The sequence below is a fragment of the Rhinolophus sinicus genome, linkage group LG17, assembly GCF_036562045.2.
Source record: "Rhinolophus sinicus isolate RSC01 linkage group LG17, ASM3656204v1, whole genome shotgun sequence".
NCBI lineage: Eukaryota > Metazoa > Chordata > Mammalia > Chiroptera > Rhinolophidae > Rhinolophus > Rhinolophus sinicus.
The window spans coordinates 23,340,066-23,366,360 of record NC_133766.1 but is presented as its reverse complement, the minus strand read 5'-3'; the positions used below and the strand labels follow the sequence as shown (position 1 = coordinate 23,366,360).

Sequence of the window (26,295 nt, the reverse complement as noted above, 5' to 3'; positions counted from 1 at the left end):
CGGCCGTACTGAGTTAATACGTAAAGCTAATATATCATTTCCACTGTAGAGGTGGGGAAACCAAAGCCAGAGAGTTGGGTGGCCAGTGGAGGAGGCAGTGCGAATCAGGGTACAGCCAAGTCAAGTCTCCACGTCCTCACTTGCCCATGGATTCCTAGTCTAGCGCCCTCCTGGCTTTCTGTGACTCCAGTTTCAGCTGGTATCTAGCAGAATAAGGCAGCCCTGGATCCCTAGGTGGGGGGCAGAGCACAGTCGCCCCAATGCAGTACCTCTTCCCGTTCAAGCAGCTCTGGCCCACAACACCATGTGACCGTCACTGCCCCCCTCCCAGCTCTGTCAGGCTCCCAAGTCCTGGTCTCAACAGCCATGGGACTTGGTGGCCAGACCTGGGCAGCACCCATTGTCTTCCTGCATTGCCGCTGGCTGTGATGGCTGTTGGCTGGCGTGCGTGTTCACTTGTTTTGCGTAGGCTGCTCTGAGCCTTATATTCAGCTGCAGCTGGGCGGCTGGCACCTGCTCAACCTTTGCCCTAGTCTGTCCTAGAGTTCTCTGTGGTACTGATGGAAGAATGCTGGGTGTGTGTGTGTGTGTGTGTGTGTGTGTGTGCTCATGCGCGCACGCATGCAAAAGAGAGAGAGAGAGAAGGGGAGAGGAAGGTGTTAGGCTTCCTGAAATCGGAGGAGACCTTTTTGTTCAGAGGGGGCTGGTTCTGGGTTGAGAGGACACCAGACAGATATGGCTGTCTTTTGGGAGCCCCTGTTGTCTTCTTGCAGATGTGTGTAAATGACCATGGTTATCAGCCTGACCACCAGTGGAAGGACAGGAGGTGTGCTGTAGTCAGAGGTTCTAGGCGTGAGTGGCCCAGGACCTCCTCCATGTTATTGTTATAGCAACAGCAGTAGCAATAAGAGTGAGGTTAGAACAGTGGCAGCTACCTGATACTCAGAGCTTATTATGTGCTAGGCAGTGTGCTAAGGGCTTTTGATAGATAGTGTCTCACTCCACGCTCCATTTAGGATGTATTTTCAGTAGCCTTGTTTTACAGGAAACTGAAGCACAAGGACTTGATTGCTTTTTTCTGAGGTCTGTCAGCTAGTAAACTGTGCAGCTGGGGCTTCCATTCAGATCCTTTTGATTCCAGTCTGATTCTAGCTGGTTGAGTTGTTAACCTCCGTGCTGTCCTGAATGCTGAGAAGAGCCTTCCTGCTCAGCCACAGGCCCACTGTAACCCCGGCCTCCGCCCCCTTCCCTCCTCCTGGAGTAAGAACTGGCACAGGTCCAGGAGGGGAACCCAGCTTCCCGGCTTGTAACCAGGTTCTCTCACCGCCATCTGTTTGTAGAAAGCCTTTGCCGCCCACACCCCTCCACCCACCGACCCAAGGCAGCAGCGTGAGAACAGGGGGTAGGGCCAGGCCTCATTCTCTTTACCACGGGGCTACTGACCTTCTTTGCGCTGCCTAGGCGGTGGGCAGCCCCAGCTGGGTCTTTCCCTGAAAGTCCACCAGCCTCTTTTCCTGTTTGTCTCCTCAGGCACTAGTGTGCATAGAAAATCGGGCTGTAGAGGATGTTCTCCCTCCCGCCACTCCCACCCCCTTTCCACTTTTTCTCTCCACAAACCCAGAAGGTATGAGTGACGTCTCCCTGGCGCCATGTTGGACATACTTCCATTCCCATTTGAAGGCAGGCCACTTTATGTTTTGCTTCTTCCCCTGTGAGCGGTAGGAATGGCAATAAGGGATCGTGGTGGTGGCAGTTGTCAGGCTTGTCTGGCCCTTTCTGGGAGCTCACAGGACCCCCTCAGGGGCAGAGGAGTTCAACTGCGTTGCTTAGAGCTGTGATGTTGATAAGAACATGGATACAAAGACAGGTGGAGGGCAGTGTGGGGTTCCGGGGACTCACCTCTGGCTCTGCCTTTATCTTCGCATTAACCCACTGGATAGAGTGATAATTTCCCTATTTCCCTGAGACTCAGAGGGGCCCAGAACCCAGTGATGGGGGGATGAGGGATGAGGGAAACGCGGAGAATGCATCCCATCCCTCTCATCCGTTCTCTGTTCAGGAACAGACACTACTTCTTAGAGGGAGCGGCGGGGACTCAGAGGGTTGTATACAATCCCCTTTGTCATCACTTGTTTCGGTAAATTTTATTAAAGTAAAACATACAGTAAAGGACACACATCCATACTTTTCATTTCTGAAACTGGTTTTTCTGGTGATAAAGGTTACAGTTATAAAGTCTGAGAAAACACACAAACAAAAAAACCCCAATCATTTGGAAATAACAACTATTAAGGTTTGATGCCAATGTTTTCAGTTCATCTTATTTGACAGTTGTTGCTAGAAACGGGCTTTGGGGACCAAGAGGATACGAGGTTGGGGAGGGTCTCAGGCTGCTTCAGTGCTGGTCCCAGCTGCAGACGGCTTCTGATCTTCACCTGCAACCTAGAGACATTATCTCTCCTGCCCCCACTGTTCAGAAGTCAAATAATCAGCAATGACACTGGGAGGCCATTACTTATTGAACAGCCTGTATTGTTCAGAATACAAAAGTCAGGCTTGACAGGTTGGGATGAAAGCCCTGTAGCCCTCAGGGGCAGGTATGTCCCCAGGGAGACCAGTTAGTCTGGGTAGATGCTGTGTTTACACACATCTAAATTGGTGTCTGCTTCCAGCGTGCTTCTCAGGCCTCCTTTCAGGGCTTATGAACACGGCTTCAGGAGCGGGAGCCACTGAGGGGGGTCCTGTAGTGCCATTCTTGGGCTTGTCAGCCTCAAGCATGTGTATCTGAGCCTCCCTACCTTGATCAGCTTCCGCTGAACAGTGACGTATTCTATGTGAAGTGCTCAGAAGAGTGAGCTGTGAGACCCCTGCAAGTGTTCGCTCAGACCATCGTCATCAAGGTCATCGTCATCTCGTTCTTCAGGCTGGGACAGAAGCTGTCAGAGCTGCCGGGAGTCCACATCCTGACCCTGCTGTTCCATCCATTTACTCATCCAAGAAACATTTACCAACTACCTCCTGTGGGAAAAGAGCTGTGCCTGGCGCTGTGTGGGGTAACCAGGCAAACAGGACAAAGTCCGATTCAGTGACAGCCATTTCCCGTCTCTTCCTGTCTGATCCCTTGACATTACCAAACCCTCCAGGGGGCTTTGGGGCAGCCTCGCACTGCCAGGCACACAGAGAGAGAAGACGCAGTCAGGAGACTTGATACCAGCTCTTGCTCTGCCCTGACTTACCAGCGGACCTCAGCTAAGTCCTTCTCATTTCTAGGCTTCAGTTTCTTCATTAGAAAATTCAGGGAGGCAGTGGGTGAAGTCGTTGATGGTTGAACAAGACTCCTTTCCCAGCCTGTGAGTCTAAACTCCAGGGATTCTCAAATGGCTAACAAGGCATCTAACTTCACCTCTGTTTTCAATCAATCAATAAATACCTTTATTCCATTTTTTCCTCCTTAATATGAAACAGATTGAGTCTCTCCGGGTGTGTAAGGTGTGAGGAGTTCGAGGAGATGGGTGTATATTGTCTGCTGCACACTGACTGCAGGAGTGGTTTTGCCCTCGTGGTTTTGATTTGCGTTTCTTAGTCATCTATTGTTTAATTTATCCATAATGAGTCACAAATGAAGACAGGAAACATATGGAACGTCATAGAGTTAGTGAGGAACACAATAATAATAATACTAATTCTGCAAATTTGTCTGAAGATCAGGGTTAGCAGATTGTATTCATTTGACCAGAATTTTTATATCGCGTTTCAAGATGTTTCTAGTACTCAAAAAAAGTGACAATTATAGCCAAGTGGATTTTCATTCACTAACACAGAAGTGCATATAAATCAGTCAGAAAGCTTCTCTCTTTTATAATAGAAACAAAAATTTTAAACTTTACAGAGCACCAAAGGTAACAATTTTCAACTTAAGGTTGTGAGAGCAGCTTTTGACTGTTTTTATACCTTGGTTAAATTTTATGCATTTGATTAAATTGTTACAATGTAATTTGATCCCCAAGCCTGACATGATATGACATCTAAAAATGTGTTAACAAATCATGCTTTTTCTTATCTAGTTAATCTGAACTAAATTGGAAGGTATGTATCACTTGCTAAATGGGTGAGGGGGGAGTTGAATTTATGCATGTAATAACCACTATTAAAGATTGTATTATTAAAACGACACTTTATAAACATTTTAGTAATCTGACCTAAAATAGCATGTTTTCAAACTTAAGAAAAAATAAACAAATTATGTTAACATTTCTTTGGGGTGATAACAAGGTAGAAAGATGGGAAGCTTTAGCAATCTTAAAGATTCTTTCTGGCTCTGACATGCTGAGATTCTAGGATGGTGCAGGGTCTGAAAACCTTGATGAAAATCAGGAGTGTATAATAGTTGGGCTGGGGGTGGGAGAGACAGTATGGCCCCTTCCCCCCAGATTGTTGTTGGAAATGGGTTAGACACATTCTTTGAAAGTCTAGATGTCAGAACTAGAATCAGAGGAGCTTGCTGCCTAATTACCCAAGATCTTTCTAACCATTAAGTCACTGGATTGTAGAGCTGGAAGGGGTGTTAGACGTCATCTGATCCTGTTAGAGCTGCCCCAGTAGAAAGTGGAGTGAGAACCCTGTGAGGGGCGAGTTCTGTGTCAGGGTGCGTCTCAGCAGAGGCTGGGTGATCCGGGGCCTGGGGTGATGGGCTGCCCTGTTGTCGTCTACAGCTGGATCCTGCCCGTGGGGCTCAGAAATGAGGGCAGCCAGTGGGCAGTGCTCTCTCCTTTCCCAGCAGCTAAACATTGTCTCTGGTAGAGGCCAGTCTGTGGATAGATGAGCTCAGGACCTGGGCCTCCTGAGAGCACTGCTGTGGCACCCTGGGGCTCTCACCAGCCTCTTGGGCATGCCTCATCTGGGTGAGCTGGCTTGTGTGCCCTCGGTGGCATCAGAATTTTAGTTACATGTTTGGAGGGAGGGAGCAGCAACCTTTGAAAGAGGCGCAGATGGCCTGGTCTGGAGGAAAGGCCCTTGGACTTGGACTCAAGACAATCTAGTTGCAAGATTATACTGATGGTTAGGTCTAGGTGTGAAAGACAGGAAGGCAGAGTCCCTCAGAAGGCAGGGCAGAAAAGAAGCCAACCCACCACTCAGGCCTCACGTAGCCCAAAACATGTGTTGCCGTGCCCCTTGCTCCCACTGTGGCCGCTGCTTGTCTGACCACTGTTAACAGGTGGGAAGCCCAAACTCCAGATAATCTACCAGCCCCGCTGGGTTTAGGAATGATCTACCGAACGTCGTTTTTATACAGATTATCCTTTCTAATTTTTCTTTTGTTGAGGCTGAAAAGAAATGCTTTTATATACTTGGAGTCCACGTTAGAAGTGGGTAGCCTAGAATGTGTTTAGGCTTAGAAATAAGCTGGGCTGCAGATAACTGAGAATTGCTTTTAGTTCTCCATAATCACATTAGCTTATATTTTTATATATTAATCCCTTTTCAACTCTGGTCATTGTGTGTGTGAGTGTGTGAGTGTGTGTGTGTGTGAGTGTGTGTGTGTGTCTCATATGCCTCATTTAGATTTGACTGGCCTCTCGGAGCCTCACCCTAGAGCCTTCTTTCTGCATCTTTCTATACCTAGTACTCAGTAACTGGCTCCCACATTATGTGGGGGTTCCGTTAAAATGAAGCCAACTAAAGCAGAGGGTTTATAACCCCGAGCCAGTCCTTTGTGTTTTAGTGCTATCTGAGAGAGCCGTTTGCTGTGTACGTGTGAACACAGCTATTCACATGGCCCATACCTCCTGGTATCATGTGGAACCCGGGCCAGCCCCTCCAGATCTCACGGACAAGTTTAGAGCGGTCTCTGATGCTCTAGGGTTGCCCACTTAGAGAGTGAGAAGGGAGTCCCCATGGGGAGGGTGTGAATGAGTTTCTCAGCTGGGCTTCTCAGGACACATCCTTTCTGCCCGCTACTGGGTTGTCCAGGCACACTGGTGGGTCTCTGCTGGCACGGGGAACCCACACTAGGGAGGAGGGGAGAGCGGTTGGAGGGAGACAAGGCAGATTGGCTTCTTTTCTGCTCTGCCTTCTGAGGGTCTCTGCCTTCCTGTCTCAGGCCTGGACTTCACTGTGAGCATAATGTTGCAGCGGATTGTTTGCTGACTGCCAGTAGGCTGCCCATTCCCCACTCCCACCCCCCAGCCTTTCTGTCTAACCTGTTCATAGACCCTCAGCAACAGCCCATATCCTTTGAGTTCTCTCGTTCATTCTGTTCCTTGGGCAGTGGGCTCATCCAGGGGACCTATGAGTGGGGACTGTTTGTAGGTAACTTCACCTACTTCCATTTTCCCTACCTGGGCCCCTTCATTTTGTGGCTGACACTTCATGCAGTAGGTGAGTGCCTGTTGTGGGGGAGGGGCTGGCTCAGCACCTGGGAGCTTGGCTTGAGAGAGAGCTGGGGGGGCTGCCTCCCCCACCCTCCTGACCTGGGAAATCCTCTAAGCTGACCTAATTACTGAGTGACAGAGAGCTATTGGGTATTGATTCCCAGCAGATGCTGCACTTTGAGGAACAAGGGGATCCTTGGACCGGGATGTATATGCCACTCTGGGATTAACACTTTGGTTGCTGCCCCCCTAGGACCACCGACCCCTTCCACTGCCATCCAGTGGGAGTGAACCCCTTTGGAGTTCTTCCTGGCTGACCAGCCCTCCCTGCGCTATTCACTCATCTCTGGAACAGACGGAATCACAGTCCCAGCTGAGCACAGATTTGTCTTACTTGGCAGCTCTGGTCTTTCGTGGTGGCATCATCAGGAGATGGTGTTTTTGCCGGAAGCCCTAGTCTTTGCTTCCCCAGGGTCCCCTCCTAACCCTGTCCAGGCAGGAGCTGTGTGGTCCCCTGCGGAGTCCTTGGCGAGAGGCTGTTTTCCACTGACCCCTCTCTGGGCCTCACTGGGCTGACAGCTGCTCTTCCAGTCCCACCACCTTCATGGAAGCTGGGCTCCTGGAGGGTGGTGTGCAAGGCACGTTCACCCAGCTTATCGAGCTGTGACTGCGCATGTGCTTTAGAAGTCGTGTTCATAATGTGCAGCGTTCTTTTACCTGCAGGGCCTCATTTAAGCTTCCTTACAGCACGGTGAGAACTCTGACTGGGAGCCGGGACGAGGACCCCTGCATGAGGGTTCACAGTAGGGAGCGGTGGGGCCGGGATCTGCTTGCTCTCAGGCTTCCTACAGCTGAGCCTCAGTGCTTGGGAGACAGAGCATGGGTATGAGATGCAGTCCCTTTTTTAAGTTTATAATCTTAATGCAGGTGCGAGATTTACACCTGCAGAAAAAGGCTCAACACCATTGCAGGCTGGAACATGGCTGACTATGACCAGGAACTGATAAACAGCAACGCAATTAGGAAGAAGGAAGGCCGCTGCTGACTGGAGACATTGGGCAAATGTTTGTGGAAAAGGCAGGCTTTGAGCGACACCTTAAAGGTCAATAATATTGTCACATGTGGAGAAAACGGGGAGAAGACTTTAGGAATAAGGAGGCGTAAGAGGAAGGAGTAGTGAGGAGACCGCTAACTGCAGGCCAGGGTGTGTCTGTTGAGTAGAGGAAACTGAGTGATACCTGATTGTGGAGGGTTGAATTCCAGGGTGAAATCAAACCCAATTAGACCTAAGAACTGGAGGGGAAGAGACTAGGGCTGCCTCGGACAGGGCCTCCCAGAAGAGAGAACAATTCCGACTCGGCCTGGCTTTGACCTTGCCCTCCAGCCTCTGCTGCTTGGGGCCCCAGTCAATCATCCACGCTCCCAGCCCCACCCCTGTGAGACCTGGAGCCCCTGCTTATGGATGCAGCTGGCCACCCAGCAGATATTTGGGGACCAGCCAGTGAGGTACTAAAATGGAAACCATGTAACCAGGCATGAAAAATTTGCAGGAGTGATGAACAGAAGAATATTTATTAAAAAAACATTTGTTTGGCCTTTTATATATATGTGTCTCAGTAACCCTCACAACAAGTCTGTGAGGTAACTGTTATCATCATTCCCTGTTTACATAGAGGAAATTGAAGCTCAGAGAGATTAAAGTACCTTGTCCTCAGTCACACAGCCAGTAAGTGGTCTGTTTGGCTCTAACAGGCTAACACCTTGGCTCACTGCTTGTAATAAGGATGAAAGGACACATCCTTTGCCCGCAAGGGCCTGCAGTCCTGTTGGAAGAATCAGCTAAAAGTCCAAGGAGATTTCTAAGAGTGCTGGGCAAGAGAGGGGGGAAAAGTGAACACAGAGACAAGATGTTAGGAGCGGAGATTCCAGGTGGGAGAGCCAGTGTGAGCTGTCACAGACAAAGCTTCGTGGGTGGAGCTGGGCTTCAAAGACATGAGCAAGGGGCAGGCAGGTAGGAGGCCAGTCCTGATGGAGGTGTTTGCAGAAGCTCAAAGGAGAGATGCAGGTGTGTGTGTGTGTGTGTGTGTGTGTGTGTGTGACGCATACACAAGGGTAGAGAGACTAGAATGATCCTTCATATATTTAGTGCTTCACAATTTATTGAGGTGCATTTGCATGGCATTTAATAGATTCACAATGTTGTGGAACCATCACCTCTCTCTTTTCAAAACTTTTTTGTCACCCTAGAGGAACCCCCCATTCCCATCAAGCAGTCACTCCCCACTTTCTCCTCTCCCCATCCCCTGGCAACTACTAATCTACTAGCTTCTTGTCTGTACGGATTTAGCTGGTTTGGACATTTTACATTAAAGAAAGCATACAACACGTAGCATTTCGTGTCTGGCTTCTTTCACCTGGTTTTCACGACCATGTGGTAGCACGTATCCGGACTTCATTCCTTTATGGCTGAATAATGCTCCATTGCAAGTGGAACCTGATTTGTTTCCTCGTTCATCCATTCATGTACTCGGGTTGTTTCCACCTTCTGGCTATTGAGAATAGTGCTGCTATGAAAATGCATGTACATGTACTTGTTTGAGTAGCCATTTTCAGTTCTTTGTGGTATGTACCTAGGAGTGGAATTGTGGAGTCATGTGGTAATTCTATGTTTAACTTTTTGAGGAACCACCAAACTAGTTTCCCAGTGGCTGTACCGTTTTGCATTCCCACCAGTGATGCACTAGGGTTCCAGTTTCTACACATCCTCCCACTAGTGCTTTTCTTTTGACTTGAAGGTCACCCCTCAGTTTTATACACGGGACTCAGTACCGTGGGTGCTGCCTCTTTCCCAAAGTAAGTCCTTCAGTCCTTCCACCTTGGGCCGGGGCCTTGGCTGCTTCTAGCGCTTGGCATTCCACGTCTCACACTGGTTCTGCCTTCATCAGCCGTGGACTCTTAGGTTAGGGCACTGGCTGAGAGCTGGTGACTCTGCTGTGGTCATGCTGGGCAGAGGGACCCAGGGCAGCTGCAGTTTCCTGCATGGCCTGTCCTGCCTTCCCAGTACCAGGTCTGTTGGCTGGTTTCTGGGCTCTCCTGCCTCTCACGTGCCCTCTGTCTCCCAGCTTTATCCCCTGGAAGCCCATTGTGTGAACATGTGGCAGTGGGAGCTCAAAGTTCTTGGCTCTGCTGCTAAAATGTTGTTTTCAAGCTGTTGGGGCATCCCAACATGACCGCTGGCTTTCAGGGGGTCCGACGTAGGGAGCGTATTAGTTTTCTAGGACTGCCTTGATGAAGTACCACAGCCTGGGCGGCTTAACCAACAGAAGTTTATTTCCTCACAGTCCTGGAGGCTGGAAGATGAAGGTGCTGTCTGGGTTGGTTTCTTCTGTGGCCTCTCTTCTTCACTTGTAGATGGTCATCTTCTCCCCGTCTCCTCACGTGGGTTTCCTCTGTACATGTCTGTGTCCTAATCTTCTCTATAAGGACACCAGTCCTCTTGGATTTGGGCTCCCACTAATGACCTCATTTTACCTTAATTACCTTTTTAAAAGGCTAAAATTCAGTCCTCCTTCAGTGCGCTGTTGAGGTACTGGCGGTTAGGACTTCAATATATGAGTTGTGGGGGGTCACAGTTTAGGCCCTAAAGGTTGTCAGAGCCACAAAATTGCATAATGGCTAAGGAGGCAGAGAGGCTGGGAGGGGTTGGAGATGGGGACCTTGTGATTCTTCTGGGCTCGTGTTTGATTTCAGAGTGACTGTCATGCAAATACAGAACATGTGGAGGAGGGGAGAGTAATGGTGGCAGCCAAGAGGGCACTGGGGTCTGTGGGGAAGCGGGAAAACAGTGTCCATGATCAATAATTTATTCCTGGATGCTATGCAGGAGGGCGTCGTCATGGCAACAGGCTGGCTCTCTGCGTGGATGGCCTGACAGTTGCCTCTCAGAGCTGCCGCTCCTCGCTTGGCTCTTCTCTTCCTCCCTCCCCTGCCCCCTCATTTTTCTTGTGTCTCGGGAGCCTTTTGATGGGGTGGAACCTGCCTGCGCCTGGGAAAACACCCGGTCTACTTTCAGGGTGGAGCTCACAAGAGCTGTAGTAGCTTCTTCCCACCCCTGTGTGGCCCCATGAGGGTGACCAGGGTCAGAGCCTGACTCCTTTTTCTGGAGTCATCTCACCAGCTTTCCAGCCACCAGGCCTCTTGCCTTAGTGCCGGCGCTCAGAGTGCTGCTTTTCTTCACAGCCTGTCCCTCGATGGTTCCTAACGAGTTGGACGCATTGTCTTCTAACCACACCGCGTTAGGTGCCTCTGTCCTGGAGAGATCCACTCGAGCAAGGCAGCTGGGCAGGGCCCTCGCCTGCCTTAGCCTCTGTATGAGTCCTCCTCGGCATGGCCATTGCTGGCAATTGGTCCTTCATTCCTTCCTCCTGGCACTGGTGGATGGGAAGAGCATGCAGCTGACCAGAAACTTTGTACTCCGCAGCATGCTGGGAGCGCCATGGCGCCGCATGGAGGGGCCCAGTAAATATGAGTGCTGTGGTGGGCAGCAAATGAAAGGGCGGTCTGAAGGAGGCCTCGAAGAACGATGGAATCAGGAGCTGGTTCTCATGCTATGCCCACTTCCACATGGGTCTCTCTCTCCCGCTCTTTCCCAGAGGCTGAGTCTTGAGTCCAACAGCTGCACGGAGCCTCAGCAATTGAGACCATTGAGTTTTTAGTTATTTTTCATACGCATTACAATTCACTGCTCTCCTGATTCACTGGCTGTCACAACTAATAAGAGATCTGGGTCTGTAATAACCATTTAAGACTTAATGTTATTAGTCTTCTAATTGGAGACAAGGGTCTTATCTGTTCTCTGAATTTGTAAATCCTTATGCACAAAGATTAAGAAAACATACCCCTAAGCTGGAGGCTGCCCAGGTGGCTGGGGGTTGGAGAGGAGCTCAGCTCCTGGCGGTATGTGAGTTTTCTGATAGAGCCTGGAGGTGGGGGTGCAGACAGGCCCAGGGAGCGTCTGTGATCCCCTGTGGGAATGGGCAGTGGAGGGAGGGATGCCCTGCAGAGGAGCAGAGGAGCATGGCCTGGGTTCCCTCATGACAAGCAGCTGCTGATGGAGAGAAGAGCCTTATCTCCAGGGAAAGGACAGCTCCTCCCCAGCCCACAGGCTCAGGGCCCTGATGGCCCAGAAGAGATAGCGGTGATGTCCTAAGCTGCAGGCAGAGATGGGAGTTGACAGGAAAACCAGCTGTGTTGGAAATGTCCTCCTCCAGCTTTGTCTCAAGAAATGTCCCTCTTCTCCTCACAGGGTATCTTTTTCCACACAGGGCTCTATTGAGTCCTCTCCTCATTGAAAAGCATTTATTATGAGTTTGATAGTTTTGCTGTGGTGAAGGGCCAGGGCACATGGCTGATTGTCACTGGTTTGTGGTCCAGTGTCCCTTCACCACCCTTTTTTCCTCTTCTACCTGTGAAGGTCTCAACACTGCTATATGCGAGCGCTGCCAACCAGTATGGCTGCCCTCCACATACCACTCTCCTGCCAGAAATTAGCATGGAAATTCTGCCTGCTTCTTTTTTTTTCTTCTTTTGTGGTAAAAGACACATAACATAAAATGTACTATTTTAACCATTGTGAAGTGTACAATTCAGTGGCATTTAGTACATTCAGAATATTGTGCACCACTATTTCCAGGACACTTTCGTCATCCCGAAAGGAAACCCTCTACCAGTTAAGCAGGCACTCCCCCTTCTCTTCCCCCATCCCTAGCAGCCACTAATTTGTTCTTGTCTTTACCAACTTGCCTATGTTGCATATTGCATATAAATGTAATCATACCATATGTGGCCTTTTGTGTCTGGCTTCTTTTGGTTACCATAATGTTTTTAAGGTTTAGCTGCTTTGTAGCATGTGTCAGTACTTCATTCCTTTTCATGGCTGTATGATATTCCACGCTGTATACCACGTTTTGCTTATTCATTCATCTGTTGATGAATATTGAGTTGTTTCTTGTGAATTGTGCTGTTATGAACATTTGTGTACAAGTTTTTGTTTGAGCACCTGTTTTCAAGTCTTTTGGGTATATACCTGGGAGTACAATTTCTGGGTCATATGGTAATTCAGTAGTTAACTTATGGAGGAACCAGACTTTGCCCACTTCTTTACACATGTCAGTCTCGGTCTTCATTTGAGAGGGAGCAGCCTGTTCCCTATGCCCACTCTAGGTTACAACCTTTGGCAGCCACTTTTGGAAAGTTTCTAGTTCCTGGCTCCTGGTCAAGACACAGTGATGTGGGTGGACACAACAGAGGAATCTAGTGGTGACAATGGAGTGATTTCTAATTGTTTTTAATGTTATTACCAGATCTTGCCCACACATGTACTGTTCTCTAAAGGACAGTGGTCAGAACCTGGTTTCATCCTCCCTAGGAATAGTCTTCAGAGATCTTTCCTTGATGATCATTCTTTGAAATTGACGCTAAACATTATTTCTAACTACATCACCCACCGTCTTTCCTGTTCTTGGCTCTACATTTCAACTTTAAACAAAAAAAACCCACGATGGGGCCCATCAAAAGAATATGCTGCAGGCTTTGAAAGCAGTTCCAAAAAGAAGCTTCAAAAATGTTCTAGACACAGGCAGTGCATTGTTGGAATATGCGTATAGCCTCCCGAGGGAACTTCTTTGAAGGAGGCAGCACTCATTTCAATGTATAAATTCTGGTGTGTTCATTTAAAAGATCAGTCAGGAGGCTTTATATGCACACAATAAAAAGATGATGTGATTGGTTATTGAACTATGTACACCTCCAGGAAATCAAAGAAAGATACACATTTTATGAGTTTTAGGAAGATGAAGTCCAAGATATAACCTGGGAATGTGTTGGGATGGTTAACGCAAAATAGAATTGCCCAGCTGCTGGGTAGGAGAGGGGTCAGTGAGGAGCCCAAAGGCTTAGAACAAGCGTCCCCATCTTCATAAAGGTCAGTGGGGCAGTTTGGTTATGCCAGCCATCAGTCTGGCTGGGAAGGGGACCACGTATAGCCTTTGCATTTTGATTATTCTTCATCTATGGGGCCAGTGTGAGGCGAAGGGAAGCTGGTGAGAAGTACAGGTGAACTGTGTTTCAAGATAAGTTTTAAAAATTTTTAAGTAGCGTGTCTCTTGTCATCACCTGGTCCTTTACAAATTAAATATTTTAGCCAGCTTTGGAAGTCAAAGAAACTTAGGCCAGTGTGCTGGGTCTCTTTGACCTACTGGGTGGTGGAGTTTTTCCTCCTCGTTCAAAAAGCTGAAGTCAGCAGTGAAGGAGAGGTCTGGTGGGTTAGAGAAGTGTAGTCTGGTTCTTTCAAGATTTCAGAAACAGGTTGGAGGCTGATGACATTGTCCCCGTTTTCTAACCAGGCCTGAGAAGTGAATGACAAGGTCAGCAGAATTTCAGAGCCGAGAATAGATCCCTCAGCCATTCCATCACCACAGTAACTCATTCCAAGTTTTGAAGAATGTCATCCTCTGGGGAAAGAGCGCTTCTGAAAAAGGTTTCTTGTCTTTGTCTGCTTTATCCCAATAATCATTTATTTGGGGTCAGGTATACGTGGATTTGACAGCAAAGCAGAGAAAGACGCCGCAGTGATTTAAAAAAAAAAATATTGCAGTGACTATATATGTATATATCTCATAAAATTTGCCATTTCAGCAATTTCAAGTGTACAGTTCATTGGCCTTTAGCATGCTCATAATGTGCAACCATCACTACTCTCCATTTCCAAAGCTTCTTCACCAACCCGAACTGAGACTCTGTAACCATGAGGCAGTAACCCCCTATTCTCTGTTCCTCCCAGGCCCTGGAAACGCTCATCTTTCTGTCTATGAATTCTGTTCCAGAATCATACAATATTTGTCCCTTTGTTTCTGGCTTATTTCACACAGCCTAATGTTTTCAAGATTCATCGATGTAGCCTGTATCAGAACTTCATTCCTTTTTATGGCTGAATGTCTAGTGAGTAATGCAAGGTGAACACTGGTGGATAAGTATCTGTTTGAATCCCTGTTTTCAATTATTTTGGGTAGGAATTGCTGGATTATATGATAATTTTATGTTTGACTTTTGAGGAACTGCACATTTTTTTCCACAGTGGCTTTACCATTGTATGTTCCCATCAGTAATGTAGGAGGTTCCAATTTCTCAGCCTCCTCATCAGTGCCTGCTGTTTTCCATTTTGTTGATAACTGTCCTAGTAGGTATGAAGTGGTATCTCATTATGGTTTTGGTTTGCATTTTCCTGATGATTAGTGATGTTGAGCATCTTTCATCTGCTGTTAGTCATTTGTATGTCTTTGGAGAAATGGCTATTCAAATCCTTTGCCTGTTTTTAAATTGGGTTGTTTGTCTTTTTGTTGTTGAGTTTAGGAGTTCTTTTTATCTTCTGGGTATTAAACTCTTACCAGATGTGTGATTTGCAAATATTTTATCCCATTATGCAGGTTGTCTTTTCACTTTCTTGATAATGTTCTTTGATGCACAGAAGCTTTAATTTTTTTTTTTCTTTTAAAGATTTTATTGGGGAAGGGGAACAGGACTGTATTGGGGAACAATGTGTACTTCCAGGACTTTTTTTTTTTTTTCCAATTCAAGTTGTCCCTTCAGTCTTAGTTGTGGAGGGTGCCGTTCAGCTTCAAGTTGTTGTCCTTTCAGTCTTAGTTGTAGAGGGCGCAGCTCAGCTCCAGGTCCAGTTGCCGTTGTTAGTTGCAGGGGGCGCAGCCCACCATCCCTTGCGGGAGTTGAACCGGCAACCTTGTGGTTGAGAGGACGCGCTCCAACCAACTGAGCCATCCGGTAGCTCAGCGGCAGCTCAGCTCAAGGTGCCGTGTTCAATCTTAGTTGCAGAGGGCGCTGCCCACCATCCCTTGCAGGACTCAAGGAATTGAACTGGCAACCTTGTGGTTGAGAGCCCACTGGCCCATGTGGGAATCGAACCGGCAGCCTTAGGAGTTAGGAGTACAGAGCTCTAACTGCCTGAGCCACCGGGCCGGCCCAGAAGCTTTAAATTTTAATGTAGTCCAATTTATCTATTTTTCCTTTTGTTGCTTGTACTTTTGGGGTCACATCTAAGAATCTATTACCAAACCAAGGCCACGAAGCTTTACCTCTAGTTTTCTTCTAAGAGTTTTATGGTTTTAGCTCTTATGTTTAGGTCGTTGATTGATCCATTTAGAGTTAATTTTTGTGTATGGTGTGAGGTAGGGGTCCAACTTCATTCTTCTGCATGTTTAAATCCAGTTATCCCAGCGTCAGTTTTTGAAGAAACTGTTACTTCCCCATTGAGTGGACTTTACACTGTTGTCAAAAATTAATTGGCCATAGACATATGAGTTAATTTCTAGATTCTATTCTAGAATCAATTTCTAGAGTCAATTCTATTCCACTAGTCCTGCCTATTCTTATGCCTATACCACACTGATTTGACAACTATAGTTTTACGAGTATAATAGGCTTTGAAATTGGGAAATATGAGTCTCTGGTTTGTTGTTTTTCTTCAAGATTGTTTTTGCTATTCAGAGCCTCACACAGACACAGGCCACGCTGCTCCTGGGACCCCCACATTCTCTTTATAGGCTCACTTCTGAGAGACTTGCTTCTTGACAGCTGCTTCCAGTCTGTGATCCTGGGGTCTCAGCGCTAGGCGGGCCTCAGAAGTTCTCTTAGCCAACCTCCCACTCTGTATTGGGATTTCTTCAGCTCCTCAGACAGGGCTTATCCAGCTTCTGCTTAAACACTTTAGACAGAATCCTTCGTGACTGTTGTAATCGATCTTGCTTTCCATTGTGGGAAGTGAGGATTGTGTGCGCAGGGATGAGAATGGATCCTGAGCCATAGCAGTAAGCAGTTTGAGGGCCTCAGGCTCACCCAGCACCACTCTGACCCCTTGATTCTGCGGGTGGACCCTGGCCACACTCTGGCAAGGTCCACAGTCATCCAGATCGTTTTTATTGTTGATCTGTTTGGGTTGGAAGAGGGGGGCGCCGGGCGTGCCGTGCCAGTTCCTCTTAGAAGGGGGCTGTGGCTGGCAGGGAAGTGATCCTGTGGGGCGGGGGTGGGGAGCACACTTGGCGGCCTGCTAGGACAGGATGGAGCTCCCCCAAGCACGCCAGCTGTTACCACAGCCATCCCGAGCCGATGTTAGCTGTACTCGGTGAATGTGACCCACTTTCAGGCCACCCTCAGCCCTGGCAGTTCTCTGTCCCCACTGTGGCTGGGTTGTTACCTTGAAGCTCAATAATGTGTTTCCCCGAAAATAAGACCTGGCCGGACAATCAGCTCTAATGCGTCTTTTAGAGCAAAAGTTAATATAAGACCCGGCTTTATATTATATTATGTTAGATAAGACCCGGTCTTATAGTAAAATAAGACAAGGTCTTATATTAATTTTTGCTCCAAAAGACACATTAGAGCTGATGGGCCGGCTAGGTCTTGTTTTCGGGGAAACAGGGTATGAGGCAACAATGTGATGTGATGGTCAGAGGTGAGCGAGATGAGCTTCTCTAGGGAAAGGCCTATCCAGGCCCAGGGCCGCCCTGTGCTCTATGCTGGGAATTACGCTCCATTCTGGGCACCATACATTACAAATACGTTTCCTTATTAGCAAAAGTAATTTATGTTCTTTGCAGACAATTTAGAAAATGTCAATAAGCACAAATGAAAGAATGCAAATTATGCATAATTTCACTACCCAAAAGTAGCCATTCTTATCCTATTCTTGTAATCTACTTTTTTCACTTAATAATTTTTCATATTACTAAACTATTCTGATATATTATTTCATCATTTTAATAACTATGTAATATTTCATTGCGATGATAGTAGTAAGAATTGAAGATTTTTTCTTGCCATGTCTTACCATAGCATTTACCATATGTGTCAGGTACTGTCATCCACTGACTCTTTGTAACTTGAAATTGATAATGAGGCACAGAGAGGTAGTAACTTACCCAAGGCAACACAGCAATAAATGGCAGAGCAAAATTCTAAAATCAGTTCATCTGGTTCTAGAACCTTTATTGCTACACTCTCCTTCCTGCCGGTCAAACCATGTACCTGCCATGGTTTATCATTTCCCCTAGTGATGACTGTTTAGGTTATTTCTGATTTTTTTACCATTATAAACAATATTCTGACGAACATTTGTGTTGTTTTAATATTCCAATTATCCCTGATAATTTACTTAAGACCTACTCCCAGATATGGAATGTGTGGAACAAAAGGCATAAACATTTTTAAGACTTTTCAGTGTATTCCAAACTCTCCTCCAGAAGGATGTTATTAAGGTACATTCTCACCAGCAGGATAGGAGGGCTGGGCCTTATACTTTAAGAGAAAGCCTGACCCACTGAAGTCTGGCTATTGTAGGGGAAACAGGATGGTGCAGTGAATGGAAATAGCTTTATGAGGGGCAGCTGAAAGGACTCGAGGTATTTAACCTGGAGAAGACTAAGACGTGGAGTGCTGGGGTGAGGGCCACGCTCATGGCTGCAATCAAACCTGTGATGGGCCCTAGAGCAGAAGTGGACCAGTGGGCTGAGTCTGACGTTGTGGAGAGTCATTGTCCTGTGCAGGGTTAGCACACGGCCTTGGACGGGCAGGGTGGCTGTTGGGTAAATGTTACGTGGCCCCGCTGGCATCCCTGGCTTGGGTTGGTGTAGGGCATGCGTATAGCGGAGGGCCGATACCACACATGCCCCACTGTGCTCCCCCACAGAACATTACGTCTCCGAATCTTAACTGGGGGTTCTGCTCCCCATTCCACCCCCGCCTCGGGGAGCCTGGCCCGGCCTGGTACCTCTCTTCGTCTATCCCCTCAGAGCCTGAGCAGCACAGTCTGGCTTGTGTCATAGGCCACACAACTCCTCCATTATGCATGAGGGGGACCCAGCGGTGAGCGAGTGAGCAAGCCGGGTGCGGGGGAGTGGTTATTAATAAACAAGTGTATTGTGTGGAGTTCCATTCACAGCACTCTCAGAGGACGTGGTGGGCTTGAAATAATAAAGCCCTGTCTTGCCACAGAGAGGGCTGGGGAGGTGGCAGGTGGGTGTGGCAAGAGGCTGGGAAACTAGGGACTATTTTGATTCTGCCTTGGGCAGGGCTGCTATGTTTGCTCTGAGGCCAGCATCCAAGGGGAAGATCTAGCTGGGGTTTGTTCAGACCGACATCAGCCTACTGAATGGCCTGGGGTCCTAGAAATGCCTAGCTTTGTATCCCCACCTGTCCCCATGGAGGGAGACTGAGAAGACACTGGATGAACTGGACCATGACTCATTCAGGAGGGAGCTAGGATGGTCAGCTGTACCCTGTTTCTTGACCTCCTGTCCCTACTCCCTTCCCCCTTCCAGGTGAGTCCTTCTGCTTTGCCTTTTAAAGGCTCCAAAGTTGCATCTCTTAGGTTGTGCATAGTTTCCTGACGGTGCTAGAATTGTGTTTGTGTAGAAGGCCTGCAAGAAGCGTCCTAGCCAGGGAGAGGACCAGTTTGGTGTTAGGATCTGCAGTGCGAGGCAAGCGGCCTAGACGCGATTGTAATGAATGAGCTGCAGTTGAAGAGGAAAAGAGGCAAGGGACAGAGCTCCCAAACCCTGGTGTGTGTGGGCAGAGGAGCTTGGGTGTGAGAAATGGCTGTGTCCGGGAAAGTGAGATGCTGAAGAGCATTTTGGTCGAGGGAGAATTCGGGGCTGTGTATTTAATTGCAAACGCCGTGTTAACTCTGTGACTTGTCCACATTAACACTCAGTCCCTCCCTTTCTCTCCTTCAGCCCTTTGCTCTGGTCTCCACCATCCCAAACTAGCCCCCTCTCTCTAGCCCAGCCTGTTCCTCTCAGTCTTGGCATCTCTGCATCGCAGGCCAGGAATTTAGAGCTACTGGTTGGGAAGAAGTGAGAATAGGCCATTTTGCTCTCTCCTGGCTTCTAGGGATGGAGAGCAGGTCCTGGTTCAGGAGCACCTTGGTTCCCTGTTACTTAGTGCTAAATCAAAGCAAGGTGAATGCCAGCGCCCAGACAGGTGTGGGTCACCTGGCTCTATTAAGAGCCGATGGTGCTCCCTTGGACCTTTGCAAGTGGTCCAGAGCTGTCCTCCAAGAGGTGTGCTGGTTTGCCTGGGACTTGGGAGGGAAAAGAAGTTCAGTGGCGGGGACAATCTGTCCTGCCCTCCTTGTGGGTGCAGGGATCCCTGTGGGGGGTTTGGACCCAGTGACTTTAAATGTTTGTTTGGATTGAGGATTGAGTGACCCTGCTTAATCTGGGAAAGCTTGAGGCTGCACTAGAGCCAGAATGGGCTGATTGTAGCCTGTTGGAGGAACTCGGCATCCCTGGCTCAAACCACAAGGAACAACCTCCCCAGAGGCAGGCCAGATACCCTCCCCCACACCCCACGCCACACTGCCCCATCCAGGGCAGAGTGTCAGAGACTCAGAACCGTGCAGGCTGCTCCTGCACCCTGTGCCCAGAGCAAACAGGGCCGCTTCCTTGAGCACAGGCATCTCTGGCACTGCCCGCCCTGGCCTGGCCTCAGCCAGGGTGAGGAGGAGGCTCTGCAGACAGTGCAGCTCCTCCTTGGGCCCTGTGCTTCTGCAGATGCTGTGGACACTCACTTCCCTTCTCCCTCCCACAGGCTGAAGCAGCAGTGACTGTTAGAAGCATCCGCATGCCCCTAGGAGTGCTGTGTGTGATGTATGTGCTGGGTGGATGCTCTTCTACTTAGAGAGGGTGTGAGCTGGCGAAACAGCTGTAGGTGGGAGTGCGGGGGGGGGGGGGCAACCCAATGTCGACTCAGCCCAACTGGGCACCTGGCCTGGAGGAATGACCCAGCGTCCTCCACCAAGCCTTTCGCGGGATCCTACTGGCCATGTTTTATGGGTGTCAGTTGATGTGGGAGGTTCCTGGAAGGTTCAGGAACAGAGACAAGGGGCTTCCTCCTAGGGGCAGGCAGGCTGAGTCATGCTGTAGGCACGCCCTTCTCTGAGGCTGTGCACTCATGGTGTATCAGGAGGACTCGTCAGCCAGGTGGCCTTCCCCAGTGATGGGGTACCATCAACAACCATAACAATGGCTACTGTTCATTGAGAGCTCACTCTGGGATAGGCACTGCTCCGAGCACTTGAGGTCAGTACCTCATGGAAACCTCCTGACAACCTATGCGATCCTGCTCAGAATCCATAAAACTGAGACCCAGAGAAGTTAGGCACACTGCACAGTGTCACTGTCAGTGACTGAGCCGGGTGGCCACCCCAGCCCCAGGGCCTCATCTCCTGGCGCCCTTCTGTCTTGTTGCCGCCCAGTAGAAGGCAACAACAGGCATTGTTTTGGCAGCCACAAAGACTGGGGTCAGATGCAAGGAACAACCTACGCACAGTAAGAGGATCCCTCGTCCTTAGGGATCTTGGAGAAGCATCTAGCTCTTCCGGAGGGGCGTCCCTGTAGGCTGGACTCTGCATGGATGACCACTTGGACATGTGTCGGTAACACGGGGAATAACCAGCTTCTGCGCACGCTAAGTGCCCCGCTGGGATTTGGGATGTGGGAAAAGGGCAGGGAGAACGGAGACTTCCCCAGGCCCGGAGAGGAAGCTGAGAGGGAAACCACCCTGGGAGCTCTGCAGCAGCCTGCACAGCAGTCAGATGTGCTTCGTTCATCCAGAAAGAAGTCCTTAGCCTCAGGGACGAAGGTGCTGGGGGCAGAGCGTGTGTGTGTGTGTGTGCGTGTGTGTACACATGTGCGTGCACGCACAGTCTCTCCTCCCAGACTTGCTGCCGTGACGAGTGGCTTATTGCACCCTGGAGGAGGTAGTGGAGTGTCAGACCCGGGGGTGTGGAGCCTGGCTGCCTGAGTTGCAGTGCCAGTGCCACCCAGTGCTGGGCGACTCCCGGTTTCCTCGTCTGTCTGGTGTGATATTAATAGTGCCTGCCTCTTACACTTTGTGAAAAGAAATGAACTCATCCATGAAATCATTTGGTACAGGAGGAAGAGAGGAAGGCCCCTCTGTTCAAGGCCACGTGGCCACTTCAGTCTCTCCAACCCAGCCCAGACTGTCCTATGCTGGGGCCCAAGCCTGCATGCGACTGGTGCCAGTGGGTCTGTCGCCCGCCTGGGCTCAGGGTAAACATCCCAGCAGTCCCCTGACTACTTCCTGCTGCTGCCCCCATTAGCCCTAGGAGCCAGTGCTAGGTGATGCTCAAGGTCCAGGTCTTTGCTCCCAGGGCTGCCTTCAGGCCCATTTTTTTCTGGTGTCTAAAGGCAAGAACCCTCTTCCAGCTTTTGCTTCGTTTCTGACCTCATGGGTCTTCCTCACAGCTCAGCTGTTGTCCAGCGGTTTGGGGGCCTGGGGTTGAATCGTGGCTTTCCTCCATGTGGCAGGCTCTCCAGGGCCCCGCCTCCAGCTCTTGCACGTCCAGCCCACCGTCCTGCGTCCACCTCCCTCTCCGCACATTTGGCTTCTCCTCCTGATCGCGTCTGCCCCAGAGCCTGCCTTTCCTCTGCCACTAGCCTTCTCCTCTTCCCACCTCTGCCTTGTCCCTGATCTGCACACCACCCAGTTCATACTTCTCAGGAATTCAAGGACACTTTCCATGCCTAAAGCAAACATCTGTTGACATTTAGAAATACTTAAAGGCCCACATTTTCATTCTTTGTGAACACAGCATATTCTCCTCCTGGTATAGGAAACTCAAAGGAGGGCCTGGTGATGAAAGCAGCCCACATATATAACCACTTTTGAAAAGCAAAAGTAACTTCCCACTTTTCTCTAGACTGGGCAGGGTCAGCATGAGGGGGTTGGGTGGAGGAGGGTGGCATATGCTTGCTGGCTGCCCCCAGTCAGTGCCCTGTGCTTTAGATATATGTCCTCATTCATTCCCTTCAATGACCTGACAAAGCAGATACGACCGTCCCCGTTCTATCTGCAGACGGGGAAACAGACAGAGTAAGTGATTTGCCTAAGGTCACACAGTGATTAAGTGGGAGAGTCAGGATTTGAGTGTCTTTTTATTTCCCCTAGAATCATGCAGCCTCTAGAAGAAGGTGGCTTGGAGAGGGGATGTTAATGCAAACTTACCTGAATTTTGATTACCCTGGAGCTGGATTTCTGACAGCAAATCCAAGCGTCCTGTTCATGTCCGTTCTTCCTAAGTCTCCATCCCTTGGCTGTGGACCTCTGAAGGGAAGAGGAGAGACCCCAGCCTTCTACCACTCTGTCATCCTCCAGGTTAGACCAGGGATGTGGTGACACTGCTGAAGTTGCCAGCTTCCCAGAAGTCACACGTACCTTAGAATAGATTGTATTTTGCTGGGAGAAGGGGAAAGAAAAACAGAATAAGGAATCTGGAAGTGCCTGAGTATACAGTATTAGAAAGTCAATACTTCTCCTCCCTAAAAACAAGCTGTGAGAGAGGAAATTTTTGCAGATTGTCCAGGAGGCCTGAGAGCTGGAAACCTGTACAACTCATAGAAATAACGTTCCAATCTGCAGGCCCTGGGTTCTCCTCAAAGCTTCCCTCCTCCCCGCTGTCCTCAGCTCCCGTACTGGGGCTGTTTGTCAGGGAGGACATAAGTGACAGGGTAATAAATGGGCCTAAGCACATACCAAGAGCCAGTGGTAGGTACCAGCCCCCTGATCCCCCCTCCACAAATCCCCAACCAAGACAGGATGTTATTAACTAGTGCTGAGGAGCATTTGGAACTAACTTCCATTGGCCTGAGGAGAGGCCTGCTCGGATCTTTGTTTGCCTGACTCTAAAATTCTGGGGTTGGTGGAAGAGGTGGAGGCAGGAGGGGCCTGCAGGCCTCTTGGACTCAGCATGGACTCTCAGGGTAAATACAGTCATTTGGGATGTATTGTCATCCTTCCGGCCTCCTAAATTACTACTAGATCATGTGGCTCTCTTACCCAAGCTCTTAGGGTTTTTATAACTTTAAAATTAAATGTATTGAGGTATAATTTACATTCAATAAAATATACTCATTTTAAGCGTATAGTCAGCTGGGTTTTGACAAATACATACAACCATGAACCCCCATTCTAGTCAAGATATAGACTATTTCGTCACCCCTGAAAATCCCCTCATCTCATTTGCAGTCATCTCCCCCTCAGCCCCTGGCCCCAGGCAACCACGGAGCAGCTTTCTGTCGTTGTAGACATCCCTGTATGTAGTGTGGTCTCTGTGTCACTCCTAGGGTTTGACAAGCCTCACGGGAGAATAAGAGTTATTTCAGACACACACCTCTGGTGTCTGCACCCTCTCTGTCCTTCCCTAAGCCCCTCAGCCCTCTCTCTCGCTGGTTTGTGGACGTGGTATACCAGGGTCTGCCGCAGGGAAAACCCTCCCTTCCCGCTGCCTCAGAGGTGAGTCCAAGGAAACAGTACGGAGAGATCTGTGGGAGTTTGAGCCTATGGCTGAGGAACTCAAGACGTGGAGGGTGGCTCTCTCAACCAGGAGATGGATGTGGGATTCTGGGAGGCAGCCGTGGGTAGGTGGGTGGAGAGGCCACAGGGACGTCCTCTCTCCTGCTGCAGGTTTGTCACCACTGTCCACTGTCGCTGCCATTCTTTGCATGATGGTGGGTGTGAAAGCTGCTTTCCTGGGGACATTTACCCTGGAGTTCTGGGTCTTTTTGAGTGAATTGAGGGGCAGGGAGGTGACAACAGACTTCAGAGGGCAGGGAGTTAATTGAGGGGCAGGGAGGTGACAACAGACTTCAGAGGGCAGCTCCAGGTGGGGTGCTAGAGCGAACAGGCCAGCCCCTCACTCTGTGGTCAGGTGCGGCCTGTGGCTTCTGGCAGGGAGGTGTGTGTGTTGCCCAGTGAGGAGGTGCTGGGGCACAGGGGCGGGGAGCTGGCTTGCTAGCTGCCCTGTCCTGCTGACCCCAGGCCGACCAACACCACAGTCTTCTGCTTGTGCCCAGGTCTGCAGCTTCTCCTCTCCTTGGGCAGGCAGAAGGGCAGCAGAGAAGACTGATTCTTACGTGGTGGCAGCAATCCCAGGCAGCGTCCTGTGGGGGGAGGACGCAACACAGTGCTAAGGATTTGCTGCCCTTGCCTAACCTTTCTGGGACCCAGTGGACCCATTGCTACCAGTGGGCATGTTTTAAGGGTGCTTTCAGCTCTTGGGAAAAAGGGATACAAACTAAAACCAAGACGTTGTCATTATGCTGCTTTTTCTTTTCTGTTATTATTTCATTGTGGCAAAATATACACAGGATAAAATTTATCATTTTTAAGTGCACAGCTCTCTGCCATTACATATATTCACATTGTTGTACAAGCGTCACCACCATCCATCTCCGGAATTTTTCATCCTCCTCAACTGAAACTCTGTACTTGTTAAATCATTAACACCCCTTGCCCAGTCCCTGGTGACCACCATTCTATTTTCTGTCTCTATGAATGTGACTGTGAACCTCATGTAAGTAGAATCATAACAGTATTTGTGTGTCTGGCTTATTTCACTTAGCATAATATCTTCCAGGTTCATCCATGATGTAGCATGTATCAGAATTCCATTCCTTTTTAAAGCTGAATAATATTTCACTTATAGGTACACCACGTTTTGTTTATCCATTCATCTGTCAATGGACATCTGGGTTGTTTCTACCTTTTGGCTATTGTGAACAATGCTGCTATTATGAACATTTGTGTACAAATATCTCTTCGCGTCATTATGGTGTTTAAATGTCAGCAGTCCTTCCTAGCAAAGCCTCCTGTTTAAACCCACTGCCGCCCAAGGCCCAGAGTGGTATGCATTTCTCTCCCCTAGCCTGCTACCCCGTGGCAAACGGTGTGCTTCAGACCCTTCAGTGTTTGATGGGTACTGGGGACTCAGGTTTCCCAGGCAATGGAGTTTTGAGTTCCTTTCTCCACAGCTTTCTTTTCAGTGTATCTTAGTTACTCTTGGCCACCAGCTGTCTTCTGGAGTTGGATTCTATTAAGTTTCTTAATACAAGAATACAGCAGAATATCTTTGTTTCATAAAGAAAAGAAACTAAATTTTATCAAGCATTTACTATGTGCTAGATACTCTTCAAGGGCTGTCACAATACAGCAAGCTTCTGCTCCGTTTCTAGGGCAGCCTGTGAGGCACGCACAAAACCTGTTTTAAGGGTAAGGAAGCTGAGGACGAGGCTCAGAGGTTAAGTTACTCACCCAAGCTCAAAGGGGCCAGCGTTCCTCCTGTACGTCTCCCATCAAATGCAAATGAGCCAGAGAAATTTCTTTTCTTTTACAATAGAAATCCAGGCCTGGAGTTCCCCTGTGATTTGAAAAGAATACCCTTTGGGCTTCCTTGCTAGTTTGGGTAAAATATGGAATTGTTAATTAATTAATGTTTTGTTTTGTTTTTCAAAATGTATAAAAATGGAGAGAATAGTGACGTGAATGCCTGTGTTCCCATCACGCAGCTTCAACAGTTATCAACACTTGGCCAATCTTGTTTCATAGATCAGTCAGGTTCTTCGTTTTGATCTGTAGGGTCCTGCCAAGTGGTGTGGTAGCAGTTGGTGTTTTCTGGAAGAGAGAAGGGGAATCAGCAGAACTGGGCATCCTGGAGCTAAATCTCTTCCCAGCTGGAAGAGTGTTAATTGCCACCGATTGGAATCCCCTCTGGTGGTTTATTGTTCTTCCGGTTACTGAACACCATCCAGGAGGCAAGGGAGGAGGCAAATCTTTTGAGAGGCCTGGCAAGACCTGGTGAGGTGGCGAGCAGAGAGACTTCCCTTTTTAGAGCATTTACTGGTTGACTTTATTGGAAATCTGAGTGGGAAGAGAAAAGTTTATGTGAGGTTAACTGTCCTCTTAGGGGAACGAGCCAAGACAGTCTTGGGGCAGAGCAGGGACCTGTGGGATAAGAGCCCATGACCCCTTCAACGAGACCTAACATTTTCATTTTTAT

The 26,295-nt window shown here is 48.8% G+C and overlaps 1 protein-coding gene across 27 annotated transcripts in view; it reads left to right on the top strand.

Moving 5' to 3' along the window:
- NFASC (neurofascin) overlaps positions 1–26,295 on the top strand; it is a 177,347-nt gene that overhangs the window by 14,453 nt on the left and 136,599 nt on the right. For 2 of the 27 annotated variants that reach the window (XM_074322283.1, XM_019711421.2), the window contains exon 1: positions 18,498–18,757. The exons of 24 other annotated variants lie outside the window; for them this stretch is intronic. In XM_074322283.1, the coding sequence (XP_074178384.1) occupies positions 18,701–18,757 (57 nt within the window). In that variant the 5' untranslated portion in view covers positions 18,498–18,700. Of the gene's footprint in view, positions 1–13,774; positions 13,909–18,497; positions 18,758–26,295 lie in introns of those variants that run through there. One more of the 27 variants, XM_074322284.1, reaches the window with a different exon arrangement.